At 39.9% G+C, this 15,559-nt stretch overlaps 1 protein-coding gene across 3 annotated transcripts in view; it reads left to right on the forward strand.

Annotated features, from left to right (window-relative positions):
• The window catches only part of DCAF1 (DDB1 and CUL4 associated factor 1), a 78,292-nt gene that overhangs the window by 60,797 nt on the left and 1,936 nt on the right, over positions 1-15,559 (forward strand). For all 3 annotated transcript variants that reach the window (XM_070575223.1, XM_070575224.1, XM_070575221.1), the window contains exon 23: positions 11,698-11,950. In XM_070575223.1, the coding sequence (XP_070431324.1) occupies positions 11,698-11,950 (253 nt within the window). The remainder of the gene's footprint in view (positions 1-11,697; positions 11,951-15,559) is intronic.

A 15,559-nucleotide genomic window follows, 5' to 3' on the forward strand; every position in this document is an offset into this window, starting at 1 on the left:
AAACCAAAAAATTTGTGTGACTTGTTTTATTGTGGAGTTTTTTGCATCATTAAGTATGATGTTTGCTGTGGTTTTTTGTAGATGTTCTTTGTCTAGTTGAAGTAGTTCCCCTTCATTGCTATTTTGCTGAGAGTTTTTAATCATGGGTGTTGGGTTTTGTTAAAGTCTTTTTCCACATCTATTGATATGATCCTGTGATTTTTCTTCTTTAGCCTGTTGAAATAACGAATTACATTAATTGATTTTTAAAATGTGAACCAGCCTTGCACAGCTGGAATACATCCTGCTTGGTTGTGGTGTATAGTTCTTTTTGAACATTATGGGATTTGTTTTGCTAATATTTTGTTGAAGATTTTTACATCTATGTTCATGAGAAATGTTGGTCTTTAGTTTTCATTTCTTGTAATGAGTTTGTCTGGCTTTGGTATTAGGGTAATGCTGGCCTCTTAAAATGAATTAGGAAGTATTCTGTCTGCTTCTGTCTTCTAGAAGAGATTTTAGAGAATAGATATAATTTTTTTTTTTAAATGCTTGGTAGAATTCAGCAGTGAACCCATCTGAGCCTGGTGTTTTCTGTTTTGGAAAGTTAATATTGATTCAATTTCTTTAATAGATATAGGCCTATTCAGATTGTCTGTTTTTCTTGTGTGCATTTTGGCAAAATGTGTCTTTTAAGGAATTGATCCATTTCATCTAGGTTATCAAATTTGTGGGCATAGAGTTGTTTATAGTATTCCTTTATTATCTTTTTAGTGTCCATGAACTCTGTAAGTGATGTTCCCTCTTTCATTTCTGATATTACTAATTTGTGTCCTCTCTCTTTTTTTCAGTAAGCCTGGCTAGAGGCTTTATTGATTTTTATTGATCTTTTCAAAGAACTAGCTTTTGACTTCATTATTTTTTTTCTCTATTAATTTCCTGTTATCAATTTCATTGATTTCTGCTCTGATTTCTGTTACTTCTTTTCCTCTGCTTTAGATTTAATTTGCTCTTTTTCTAGTTTCCTAAGATGGAAACTTAGGTGATTGATTTTAGATCTATCTTCTTTTCTATGTGCATTCAGTGCTATACATTTTCCTCTATTTGCTGCTTTTGCTGCATCCCACGCATTTTTATGTTGTGTTTTTATTTTCATTTGGTTCAAAGTATTTTTTAATTTGAGATTTCTTTTTTGACCTATGTGTTTTTGAGAAGTGTGTTGTTTAACCTCCAAGTATGTTGAGATTTTCTAGCTATCCTTCTGTTAGTGATTTCTAGTTTAATTCCATTGTGGTCTGAGAGCAGACATTATGATTCTCTTCTTTTAAATTTGTTAAGGTGTGTTTTATGGCCCAGAATGTGGTCTGCCTTGGTGAAATGTTTCATGTGAGCTTGAGAAGAATGTGTGTTCAGTTGTTGTTAATCACATAGTCTATAGATGTCCATTGTATCCACCTGGTTGATGATGTTGGTGAGTTAGCTATGTCCTTAATGATTTTCCACCTGCTGTATCTATTTCTGCTAGAGGGGTGTTGAAGTCCCCAGTTAGGATAGTGGGTTCATTTATTTCTCCTTGCAGTTCTGTCAGTTTTTGCCTCTCATATTTTGAGGCTCTCTTGTTAGGTGCATACATGTTAAGGATTGTTATGTCTTCTTGGAGAACTGACTCCTTTATCCTTATATAATGTCCTTCTTTATCCTTGATATCTTTCCTTCGTCTGAAGTGTGCTTTGTCTTGAAATTAATCTACCTGTCCCAGCTTTCTTTTGATTTATGTTAGCCTGGTATATATGTCTTCATTCATTTTTCTATGTGTGTCTTTATATTTAAAGTGGATTTCTTATAGACAACATGTAGTTGGATCTTGTTTCTTGTTCTACTCTGATACATGTCTCTTTTAATTGATGCATTTGGGACATTGATATTCAAAGTAGTTACTGATATAGTTGGATTAATATCTGTCATATTTGTTACTGTTTTCTATTTGTTGCCCTTGTGCTTTGTTCCTGTTTTTGTCTTCCACTCTTTTTCTGCTTTCTGTGGATTTAGTTGAGCATTTATAGGATTCTGCTCTCTCCTTCATTAGCTTATTAGTTATACTTCTTTTTTTAACTTTTTTTAGTGGTTGCTCTAGAGGTTTCAATATATATTTACACCTAATCCAGCAAGTCCACTTTAAAATAACAATCTGCCTCTTCATAGGTAGTTCAAGTACTTTCTGATATGAAAATAATCCTAATGTCTTCCTTCTTGTCCCTTGTTTCATTGCTTTCATTAATTTCACTTATAAGCATACATAAGCATGTGTGTATAGACACACACATACATACACACATCCCACACTTATACATAATTGAATATAGTTGTTGCTGTTATTATTTTGAACAAATAATAACTATTAGATCAGTTAAGATAAGAAAAATAAAATTTTTATTCTACCTTCACTTATTCCTTCTTTAATGCCCTTTATATAGATCACTTTCTGACCTTGATCATTTTCCTTCTCTCTGAAGAATTTCTTTTAATGTTTCTTGCACGGTAAATCTACTGACAACAAATTCCCTGAATTTTTGTTTGTCTGAAAAAGTTTATTTCTCCTTCACTTTTGAAGGATAATTTCACAGGGTACAGAATTCTAGGTTGGTAGTTTTTGTCTCTCAGTTTTTTAAATATTTCACTCTGCTCTCTTCTTGCTTGCATGGTTTCTGAGAAGTGGGATATAATTCTTTTCTTTGTTTCTCTATAGGTAAGGTGGTTTTTTTCCCCCTATGGTTTCTTTCAGGATTTTTTTCTTTGTCTTTGATTTTCTGTAGTTTGAAAATGATATGCCTAGGTGTGGTGTTCTTTTTGGCATTTATCCTGCTCAGTGTTCTTAGAGCTTCTTGAATCTGTAGTTTGGTGTCTGACATTAATTTGGGGGGAAATTTTCAGTCATTGTTGTTTCAAATATTTCTTCTGTTCCTTTTTCCCTTCTCTTCCTGAAATTCTCATTACGTTATGTTATGGTTTTTGTAGTTATCCCGCAGTTTTTGGATATTCTAGTCTGTGTTTTTCAGTTTTTGTTCTGTGCTTTCAGTTTTGGTGGTCTGTTGAGATATCTTCAAGCTCAGAGATGGTTTCCTTAACTGTGTCCAGTCTACTAATAAAGCCTATCAAAGTCATTCTTTATTTCTGTCACAGTGGTTTTGATCACTAGCATTTCTTTTTGGTTCTTAGAATTTCCATCTCTCTGCTTTCATTGCCCTTCTGTTCTTGCATGCTGTCTGCTTTATCCATTAAGAGCCCTTAGCGTCTTAATCATAATTGTTTTAAATTCCTCGTCTGATAATCCCTGCCATGTCTGAGTCTGGTTCTGATGCTTCCTCTGTCTCTTTAAACTGTGCTTTTTTCCCTTTTAGTATGTCTTGTAATTTTTCTTGATAGCTGGACATGATGTGCTGGGTAGACGGAACTGCTGTAAATAGGTCTTTAGTATTGTGGTGGTGAGGTGGGGGAGAAGGGGAAGTGCTTAATAGTTATATGAGTAGGTCTCAGTCTTTTAATGAGTCTATACCTCTGTACCATGAACTTCACATCTGCTTCTCAGTTTTTTCCATCCTCTTTTGGTGGGACAGGATGGCTAGAGTGGGCTGGAGTTGGGTATTTCCCTTCCCCCATGTCAGTTAGGCTCTGGTTAAATAGTTTCTCCTCTGGGCAGGCCTTATTAAGAAGAACAGAATGCTCTGGATGTGTTTCAAAATGGTCCCTTTTCCCTTCCCCCTGTCAGAAGCACAAGGGGATTTTTCTCTGATATTCAACATAAGAACTTGGTCAAGCTCCTGGAGGTAAAACTCAAAAAAGCTTGGAAGTCCTGGTGACTGTTTATCCCTGGAGTTTTTCTGTCTCAGACATTCCTCAGAATTGTCTCCAGCAATTGATCAGTTATAGTTTGGGTTTCCATACCTTAGCACTGGTTCCCATGGAGGTTTGTGTTCCTGGGGTTCTGCTCTGGCAGGTTACAGTTGTCTGTATTTGCCTGTTGTTCTCTCCAATTTTGGGAGTGGTGCTTTGCCCTATGACCCTGCCTGTCTGTTGATTCTAAGAAGAATTGTTGATTTTTCAGTTTGTTCAGCTTTTTACTTATTGTTAGGGTAGAGTGGCGGCTTCCAACTTCTTACATGCCAGACTGGAAACCAGAAGCAGTACCATAGTTTTTTAAACACTGTATTTATTATAAAGGACAGTTAGGCTTCAGAGTTTAAACCACTTCACCAAAACCTGCCAGAGATTCCCTGGTATAGAAAGGATTCCTTTAATGCTCTCTAGCTGCATGGTCTGTAGGGTCCTCAGTGATCACATGGTTTCATGGATGAGGAGCTGGCAATGTTTTAAGCTCATTTAGTTTATGAGATATGGGTAAAAGGGAGAGGTCTTCAGGTGGATACTTGAAATCTTTGATTTATTTGTGACATTGATCTTCATGTTTTCTTGAGTGCCGTACTATTTAACTTTTACATGTTGATAGTCTGTCTTGGTACTAGAGTTCGCAAGTGGTATTAGATCCTCCTAACGTCATGTGGTTGCCTTGGGTTGGTTTCTTAATAGTGTCTGTTCTTTTATTCTTATGGCCTTTTGCTACCTTAGACACCTATCTCTCCCTTAACGCATGCTCTTTTCCACTTTAGCTGTCATGAAATAGGATGTAGTTTATCCTTGAGTAGATATAGAAGGTGATGTTGTCAAGCTGTTTGTCGGTATATTTCAGTGGTACAGGTGGCTGCAGACTGTCTCCTCCTCCATGAATACATTCATCACTACCCCTATCACTACAGATCACTACCTGGATACCAGTTCTGTGTCATGTTTCTTGGATATTACATGTTGAACTGTAAATCTGAAGCAAAAACTGGGTTTATTTTAAGTTATTCATCATTATCATTATCTCTACCCTCCCACATCCTTGCAGTTTATGAGTAGTGGGCAGAAGTGATTGTCAGCTGGGTCCGTGTGATATCTGGTGTCGTGTCTAAGAGGAGGAGGTCAAGAAAAAAGAAGCTAGCATTGCCCTAGACATCTTGGGAGCTGGAGGGCTATTCTCAGGGTTGGCCTCATTCTTGCAGATGTGGAGTGGTGAGAGGAGACTCTTCGGTGCCTGGCTGTGGAATCAAGCGACCACTATAAAGGAACAACTCAAGTGCTTCTCTCTTCCTATCCTACCCTTTCCAGGGAGGCTTGGGTCAGAGGAAAGGCTGATTCTTCTTCTGTGGTTCTGTTTAACTTTCCTTTTGAGAGATTAAGAGAGAAAGATATTCGAAAGGGGGTTAGGGTGGTTGTTAGGATTTATGACTCTGGTACAGGAAGGAAAAATAGAGGCTTTCTTTGCGTGGCCAGCCAAGGTTGAGAGGGGCAGTCTCAAGAGGATCCTGATGAGTGGCCCCAAAGCCCAGTCTGCAGAAGAGCCTGAAAGCTTTCTAGCTGGGAGAGGATTAGTTGTGTGGGTAGGTGTGCAGTATGGATGAGTTAGCATTGCTTCTGGATTTCCCAGGATCGAGGCACATTTCACTACATATTGATACCACAGTCCTTATGGATCATCTGGTGCATTTCATATTTCAAGGACATCCATTAGAGAACTGTTTTTACGTGTAAGCCCTTGGTATTTTGATTTTTGTTTTAGAGATGTCTTAGTGGGATAATACCATATCTATTTAAGCAAGTTTCCTTTATAACTTTAATTCTGTTGATTCACATGTCCTCCTGGAATCTTGCATTAGTGTTTTGCTATATTTGCCCCCTCTCCATCAGATGTCTCCTCACCACCTCTTTCCTGTGCCAGCTTGATTTTTTTTTAACTCACTTTTCTTAGTGTGCCTAACCTGATTTTAAAACTGGAGACTTCATTTTCATATGAGTCATTTTCTATTCAAAGTTTTGTTGTAGTCTAGATATCTGCTCTCAGGTCTTCTCATATGTTCCAAGTATGACTTACATGGCTCAGGGATGCAGGCACCTGTGACTGATACCTTTTGAATTTGCCTTTTCACCTTAGCAAAATAAACTCAGAAGCCTGATTAGTCAGCTGCCATTTGATAAAATGGTCCAGCATAAAGAGCCTATATATATGTATAAATGGTTGTTATTTATTTATTTAAAAAGTTTTATTGAGTTATAATTTACATACCATAAAAATGGTTGTCTTTTGCCCTTATGTTTAAATAAGTTTGGAGTTTAACAAGAAGAGATGAACTGTACTCCTATATTGTTGAATGAAAACATATACTATGTATTTGACAGCCACAACTGTTTGGTTCCTGGGGCTGCTAGTCTTGGGCATTTGATGAAAGCAGAGATAAACTAGTCACTTATCAAAGCTCATATTATCCATTAGAATTTTGGTATCTGTGTTGTTTTTAAAAATCAATTTCTATCAACTTTGATGTTGGCCTTTAGGAAAATTATAAAACAGAAGATTAGCAATTGAACTTTGTTCCTAGATTTTGAAAAGCCAATACATTTCAACTAGTTATAGTTAACCTTAAATTTATTTTAAAAACCCAAAAAACCAAGGGAATAGTAATGCTCTCTTTTCTCCACTCCATTTTGAAATCTGGGACACACTGTGTGCTGTGCTTCCTGTGTGTTTTCCACTGCCTAGAAGCGGATGGTAAGAGTCTTTACTGATGACACACCTGCTGTAAGCCTGGTCAGTGATTCCTGAAAGACCTTTTTTTTTTTGTCTAAAAAGTTTAAAATGTACGTAAGTTAGATTCTGCCAGTGAGGAGAGAAAAACACAAGCAGTTACAACCCTGAAATGAACCTAGAGCTTTTAAGGATAGTTAACACCAGGAACAAGTGTCAAAGGAGAAAGGAGTTTAAATTTTGCAAAATATGACCTGTTGAAGTGTCAAGACTGTAGGCTCAGGTTTTAATGACATTTTTTGAAAAGCTATCCTAGTTTTTAGGTTAACTGTTCTTAAAGTATGATCAGAGGTTTGGTTTTCTGAAATTGGTTATATTTTTTAAGGCAGCATAGGCTAAAAGCTATTTCTCTTGAAAAAAGAAGAATTTTGAATAGTCTAGAAACAAATTTAAAAAGTCAAATTGTTTAAGTCCTAGACAGCAAGACAGTTTGATGTAGCCAAGAAGGTCAATGGATTCACCTTTTTGGTTCTGTCTCTGGGAGTCTGTGGATAGGGTATATATTATTACAGAAAAGTAGAACTTGAGAACTGGGAGATACTTCAGAGGTCATCTTATGCCTAAGTGGTTCTTCATTACAGATGCATTTCACAATTCCAGAGGAACCTTTCCAAAACCCACCTGTGTGAGTTTCATTTGTAAAGATTGGTTCTATCAGCCTGGACCCTGTATGGGATTTATGCATGTGTATTTTGGAAAATGTTTTCCTAGGTGATTCTGATGGTCACACCCAGTAGGAGCCCCTGATTGAATTAAATCACCTACTTTAACAAGAAATTGAGATTCAGAGAAGTTACCATTAGATAGATGTCAAGTAAATGGTTATTGCTCCTGTTGTAATTCTGTAATGTGGGCAGCATTATAGAGCTCCTAGGGGTTTTTGATCTGGGAAGGGATAAGACCATAGAGAGATAGAGAGATGAGATGGGTAGGAGGAGGAAGAATGCAGTACATGAGTGCAATGAGAGTGGATAGGAGGGAGTACTGGGGATCCCAGATTTGTGGGTATGAAGCTACAGAGGTTGGAGAATTGAAAGACATTTGATATTTTCATCTGGTAATTTGGAGAAGTGTGGAAAAGGTGCTAGGTGTAGGGGTGCTTTGAGTTCAGTTTTAGAATTTAGGGATTTAAAATTTCTGTGGTACAGATGTATAGAGCTATATAATGAGAGTTCAAGATTTATGAATGAGAGGAAAGATGAAGGCAGAAATAAAAGTTGTAGGAACCCTTATGCCTAGAAGAGGAGATCTGGAAGAGACCAGGTAAAGATCAGTCCAGCAGCCCAGTATGGAGGCCAGGATACATTAGTGTCAGTCACTGTAGAGAAGGCCTGTGGTTGGCCATTCAGGCCTTTGTATTCCTTTAGGAAGGGTTCAGTCATTGTAACAGGAACAGCAAATGAACACTTGTCGAACCCTTAATGTATGACAGGCACTTTCCAAAGAGCTTATATACATATGCGTATACCTGTTTTTTTTCCCTTTTAAATGCTGGTAACAACCCCATGAGGTTAAGCAAATTGTCCCAAAGTCAATCACAGTGCCAGTAGGATTTGGATTCAGTGGAGATAGCCTGGCTCCAGAGTACACACCATTAACTGCTACACTATGGAGTGATATGGGCAGAAGCCAAACTGTCAAGTGTTAGAGGAAGAGAGACAGAGTGAATGAACGAGTGAGCAAGTTGATGGCTGAGTACCTGGCGGCCAGGAATAGAGTTTAGGTCACTCTTTTCAAAAGTCTATAGGTGGAAGGAATTTGAAGCCTGTGTAGATTGAGAAATTGTTAGGTTTGGGGAGGCTGAACCTCTTCAGAGAAGGTGAGAAGGCAGTGGAGATGTGTGAGGGTAGACTCTGAGTGGGGTGGGGATGAGAAAAGTATAACTGTGGTCATGAGGTCCTGGGGTGGACTGAGGTCCCGAGCAGGAGTGAAAGGCTTGCTTCTTCTTCAGACCAGGGTTGAAGTCAGGTTTAGATGTGAAGAGGGAACCAGAGGGCAGCTGAGGGAGTTCATGCCGGTTGACCTATTCTCTGTACAGGAGGAGAGTGGATTGGTTTATCTGCAGGGGTTTAGGGCTTTGGGTAGCCATGAAATTGACTTAAGGTGGAATTGAGAAGAGTTTTGGAATTCTTTCTGTAGGGAAATTTATTAGTAGTTTAGCCTGGCCCTGGAGTCCTCTAATTCTGTTTCCAAGCCCTTAAAGAGAAATCTTATTAGAGAATTAAAAAAACAATATTCCTAGATCTAATACCTTATCTAAATATTGCCGGAGTTGAGTCAGGTTCTAGCAAGATTTGCTTTTTTCATTAAGTAATTTTTAGTTTTTACTTTTTTTGACCATTAATTAATGGAAGCTTTATTCTTTAGATATGAAGGAGAGGGGCTCATGTTACCAACCAAGTACTTAACCCAGGAAAGAGTGTTCCTAAAATTGCTTCCTAGACTCTCTTTTGGGTTCAACCACATAATTAGATTCTACCACAGCATTTTGGACACATCTCGTGAGCCTCTGTTTCATGATCCAGTTTTCAGATTTAAAATTTAGAAGGTGAGTTTATGGCCATGTCCATGGGTAACAAAATACCCGTTAAACCAGTGTTAGTCATTAAACACAGAGTATAAATCACGAAGTGATGTGTTTTACATGAGATTGAGGTAGATGATCTCTTCCTTCTCATTTCCCTTCCCCTGTCACGGTCACAATATGTCTTCATGGCCGTCTGGGATGAGTAAACTATTTCTTCCGCTGCAAGATTAAATAAAGCTTGGGTTTGTAGGCTCCTGGAAGAATTTGGAATGGTGTCTGTACTTCAAAGCTTAGACCCTGGTTAACATATTTTCTAGGATTGCTCTTGATTTTGGAGCTTTTTCCTTCAGTTCTCCTGGATCAGCTAAGCTTTGATGTTTTTAGAAATGAAAGAGAACAGTCTTCCTAAATTTGCTGGTGAAGAGATGCCTATTTGAACAGTTTAGCCTTTTATATACCCACTCAACAGTAGACCTTTAAAAAGTTATGCTATCCTGAGACACTGAAAATGTATGTAAATTGCCCAAGTTCACACAACATGTAGTTGGCAGAGCCAGGATTCTAACCCTGGGTGTTTGATCCCAAAGCCTAGGCATTTTCTCCTGTCCCATACTCTTCAAACAATGATGAATGTGCATATCAATAACTATGTATTAAGTTAATTTCAGAGTCAGAAATTTAAAAAAGTTAAGATATCTTAAATTTTAAATGTAATTATTCTGTTCCATAGAGGCTTAAGAAACACAGGGCCCTGGATACTGTCTTTTTTAATGTATTTGTTTTTAACTGTGACTTTATTAATGGATTAGAACTAACTTTAGTCGTCAAGGCCATGAAAATATGCCTGGAAAAAAGAGGCAAAAGTTGTAATCTGGTAAGCACTTTGGGTTATTTCCCTGAATTTTGACCCTTCTCCCCTTTCCCAGTTATTTGTATGAGCTGATGTGCTCGTAGGGGCTAGGAGCTTGTCTGTACCTCAGCTTATCGTTACTGCCTTCAAGTACTCTCAGCTCCTTTCAAGTGAGTGGATGCTTAGTAGCTGTCCATGTGGAGGTAATGGGCGGCCAAAGCTGTGGAACGGTCGTCTCAGGTCCTCATCTGTGTGCGTTCACACATGTACACACACGCAAACTCTGGTGTAGAACAAACAGACATTTGTACAGGCATTAGGATTACTAGGTATTTAAAGGGGTCAGTTTTTCCCATATAGCTACTAGATAGAAATTGTTGAAAAGTGTAAATCACTGGGTCAAACAGCATATCAAAAAATCTCTAAATAGTGGTTCCAGAATTATCAAAAGTTCATAAAGCAGAGCTACTCTGCTGATGTGAGCCTAGTTTTACATTACAGCTGATGGACACTAGAGGCTGGATAAGCACAAAGTATTTGGTTTTCAAGTGATTGGCATGCAGCAACACTTTGAAAAATGGTTTTTTAAAATATTTTTTCTCCTTATGTTAGGCTTGTTCTGTCTTGACTTTCATTAGGCTGATGTATTAAATGAATTTTATATTTTATTATTGCAGGAATTAGAATCCTTTTGCTACTGGCAAGGCTGACAGTTGATGTTTGAGCAGAAGGATAAGTGATTGAATGTTGGTCACATTTACTTGGGAGTAGCTGTCATCCTTAGCAAAGAGGTGTCTTTGTGTCTTTTCCTGCTTGAAAGCAAACAATTTGGATTCTAGTGCAAAGTTGAAATCTGTGGCAGATGCCAGAATGTATCATTTACAAAGCCCAGGGTACCTAGAATCAAGTATTTAAATAGTTTTCTGGTAATTTTTCTGCTTTTGGGAAGTTCTCTTAAGAACAGAAGGATAGACAGTTTTTCTAGCATACTTCGTGTGTGTGTGTGTGTGTGTGTTTGTGGCTTGAAACAGAAAATGTGGATATCCATCAATGTTCTATATTGTAAAAGTCTTTTGTTGGATGTTCAGATCATCGGATGCTTATGATAGCATTGTCAGAGGTTTACTGAAATCCTTGGTTATAAGGTCAAGGGCAAGAACTTGAAGGGCTTAGGAGCTGATGACTCAGCTGCTTTGTTCTTCCTGTGTTTTGTTAAAGCATTGCTTTTTAGGTTCCAGGTAGAAGCTTTTGTTTCAGTGCCTCAGCTGATTTCTCTTGGTTTGGTTGATGCAGCAGAGAGAGAAGAGCCCTCTTGGGTTTGTTATTAATTAGTTAGGAACCTAAAATATTGATGGCAGGGACCTCTGTGAGGTGAGCTGTTTCCTTGGATAAAGGCTGCATGACTAGTCAATGCCTTTGTGGAGTGACCAGTAATCCTTGTCTGAGGGGTGCTTTGAGTGTCCTGGGGGACATATATGTGCCTGTCTCAGCCTTCATTGACAAGTGTGGCTGGCCCATGAAGTCTTTGCTAACCTAGACTACCACTCTCTCTACTGACACTTTCCTCCTCTGTCCTTTGGGCAGGAGGGAAAGACTCCCCATGGGGCCCACATGGGTTAGGCCTTTGTATTTGCCCTAATGGACCTCGTGCTCTCTTACCAGGAAGAGGAAGAACAGGAGGAAGAAGATGATGATGAAGATGATGACGACACTGATGATCTAGATGAGCTTGACACTGACCAGTTGCTGGAGGCGGAGTTGGAGGAGGATGACAACAACGAGAACGCAGGGGAGGATGGGGACAATGACTTTTCTCCTTCTGATGAGGAGCTAGCAAATCTTCTAGAGGAGGGAGAGGACGGGGAGGACGAAGACTCTGATGCAGACGAGGAAGTGGAACTGATCCTGGGGGACAGTAAGTCTAGGGCCAACCATAAGCCTGAGCCTTGGTACCCAGAGAAAGGTCCCTTCCCTGTGCCAGCCCAGCAGGCAAGCCACACCAGGGTTCTGTGCCCCAGAAGTGTAGATTGGCCACTCTAGCCTCTTGAGGAAAAGCAGTTTCACGTCCCTGATCATCTGCTCTGTCATCAGACTATATAACCAAATGGCTGTTACCTCTTATCTTTAAAACAGAGGTTGGCAAACTTTTTCTGTAAAGGCCGGACAGTAAATATCTTATGCTTTGTGGGCCATATGGTCTCTGTTGCAGCTACTCACCTCAGCTGTTGTAGTATGAAAGCAGCCAGAGATGAGATGTAAATTAATGATTGTGGCTGTGTTCTAATAAAACTTTATTTATGGCGCCAGCCTGGTGGTGCAGTGGTTAAGTTCACATGTTTCGCTTTGGCAGCCCGGGGTTCGCCAGTTCAGATCCTGGGTGTGGACATGGCACTGTTTGTCAAGCCATGCTGTGGCAGGCATCCCACATATAAAGTAGAGGAAGATGGGCACTGATGTTAGCTCAGGGCCAGTCTTCCTCAGCAAAAACAGGAGGATTGGCAGCAGATGTTAGCTCAGGGCTAATCTTCCTCAAAAAACAAAAACAGAAACAAAAAACTTTATTTACAAAAATAGGTGATGGGCATGATTTGGCCCATGGGCTGTAGTTTATTGACCCCTGCCTTAGAGGATTAGCCTTAGAATGGAAAGCCAAAGTGTAGTTCTTCCCGAAGGGCAGAGCTGGAATTGTCAGAGGCAGCTGCTAATGGGATGCTGTGCCTGCTCCTTTCTGAAGTTACGAAACAATAAAAGCCCTCTCATGGAGGAGCCCTTTCCTGTCTGCTTTTGCCTAATTGCTCTTAAAGGCCAGGGGACGATGTTTCTCTTAGCTTCTGTTTTGTTCCTTTTTTTAAATCTTTCTTATTCTAAGTTATGAAGAAGAAGATTTCTGAAGTCATGTTGTCTCCTGACTATGCTAACAAATCCTAAATAAATCAACTAATAATAGTTCTAAGAGTCTGCTAGTTCTGCAGCTGTACTCTGTGTGTTTCAAGAAGACTTATTTGGCATCACTGTGATATGTGTCACTGTTGACAAACTCATGCTTGCTGTGGTCCTGGTTCTTCCTAGTGCTGCCCTGCCTGGTTAGGGAGTAATCCCTGTGATACCCAGCTATTTTTCTTGTAGCTAACCCAGCCAGCATTCTCACAACCACGGTAGGTATTATGCCTAATATGGAAGTTGCTAGCCACATGTGGCCGTTAAAATTTTAATTAAATTAAAAATTTACTTCCTCATTTTCATGCTCACATTTCAAGTGCTCGGTAGCCACATGTGGCTACCATATTGAACAGCACAGATATAGAACATTTGCATCATTACAGAAAATTCTGTTGTGCTGGCCTAGGCCCAACAAATGCCAAGCCTCTTCATGGCAGATTCCTGGTTTTTATAATCATTGGTGGTAGGAGAAAGAGTATGTGTGTGTATGGTAGGGGAGGGTGGGTGGCAGTATATAGTTAAGCATATATATGAAAGATTCTCCTATTCCACAGTTATCTGAATCCATTTTCTTTGGGATAAATCTTATATGTGCTTCTAGCCCTCAAGATAGAAGGCAGTTTGCTTAGGGGAGACTGTCTTTTTTACATAAGTCCTCCTGCCAAAGTTGTATTTTGAGGAAGCTCTGGGGGGCGCTGGGAGGGAGTGCCTTAAATCTGCCCATCTGCTGTGTACCAGCTTCCATTTTTCCATACTTGGAGGTTGAGGTGATTCAGTGGAGAAGGACTTGCCTTAGTCCCTAGCCATGGTCAGAGAGCCAGGTAAGAGGGACTAAGGGGCAAGGGACACATGACAGTATTGATAGGAATAAAAGGGCAAGTTTTACTGATCCTTTCTGTCTTCTGTGAATAGTGACACATAGGGCACAGGTTGTATTTTCCTTCAACTACGAGTAGTAAGGTAGACTAGGGGAGCAGCAGGTGGTGGTGCCCCTGACATAAGAGAGTATCACTAATTATTCCATTCTTAATTTGAATATAAAGCCACTAAATTTGTATTTGGCCTGTAAAATTATTAGTCTTTAACTGCTTAGGAAGTTCCTTCTTTTAAGCCTAATAGGTAATCTGGAAAACTTTAATTCTATTAGCAATAAGAATGAATTTTACTTGAACTTGGTGGGAATATTTATGATGTGAAATGCTGTAATAGATGATAACTTGAGGACATTTCAGTTTGGGTTGTAGAACCAAGGTGGTGATGTAAAGGTGGCATCTGTGGCGTGTACTCCATGCTCTTCCTCTGTTTTATAGAGGCCCACAGCAGCTCACAACAGAGCAGACAAAGGGAGCATTCTCTGTACTCTTGGTTTGCCGGTGTTTTGCCTCACACTAATCCTCTAGAGCAGTAGCTCTTAACCTTTTTGGGCTTATGGAGCCCTTTTAGGATATGATGAAAATCATCGTGGCCATAGAAAACCACATCCATGTGCCCCCACATAACTTTGTATAGGCCTTGGATTCCCTGGATAGCCAGTGATTGATTCCACATGCAGAACCCCAGCCCTACAAAGAGAAACACCTTGATTCTCAGGTCTTGGTGTTTCTCTGTTCTGCCTCCCCAAAAGGCCTGTATGTTGTAGAGCAACAGATTAAACATTGCAGGGATTGATTATATCTGGACTGTCTTTGCCTCAGAGGGCCTTTCAGAAAGAGAGGTCCTGACTAGCATCTGGGATTGGATCTCTTCAACACTTGGAGGATGAGAAAAGCCTAAGAAAGGTAGAGAAAGGAGTCCTGCCACCTGACCACCAGGAGAGGAGTCAGTGCCCAAGCCCTGAAGGTTCTCTCTCAAACTCTGCTCCTGACGGTTATTTGCTTAAAGAAGATTGTGCTATGATCCTCGTCCAGCTGCATTTACAGTCCTTAGATGTGAAGCAGAGTTGTTAAGATTGTTAGCTATACAGCTGATGAGCAGACAGGTCTCAGGTAGGTGGGTTTGGCATTGTTGGATCTTAGATCACGTGAGCACTGGAGGATTCTTCGAAGGTCTACCACGGCCCGGCACACAGTGCAGTGCTTGGCTCTGGGCAGCAGGCCCTACTCTTCCCTGCTGGCACTTCCTCCTGGAGCGCTTGCAGCAAGGAAGTTGATGAGGCTCTTTGGTTCAGCTCTGTCAGGTATTGGTTCTTTGATCTCTCCATCCTGTTTTCCCTACTCCTCACCAATAGAATCAGGCCATGCTTGCACCCTTTTAGACCCAGGAACACTGGTTTTTCCAGCCATTTCTTTTGTTTACCGTCAGGACTTTCTTGTATCACAGCCACGCTTTTCTTGGTTTTACTTTACTCACTTCAGTTGTCTTCCTAAAGGAGATTGCAGTGAATGAAGGAAGGTTTGGGAACATGTATTGTTCTTCCTCAGCTTTCCTGAGAGTTGATTCTCTTGTGTATCCTTGGGAAAGGCTGATGAGAGATTCTCCGGAACCAGTGCCTGTCCCTCTCTACATGAGAACGCCAGAGCCTTTGGGCATTTGCAGGGCTCCAGCTCAGCATTGCTTTGTCTGCTCACTTCCCTGATGACCTTGT

This window comes from Equus przewalskii, chromosome 15 (assembly GCF_037783145.1).
Source record: "Equus przewalskii isolate Varuska chromosome 15, EquPr2, whole genome shotgun sequence".
NCBI lineage: Eukaryota > Metazoa > Chordata > Mammalia > Perissodactyla > Equidae > Equus > Equus przewalskii.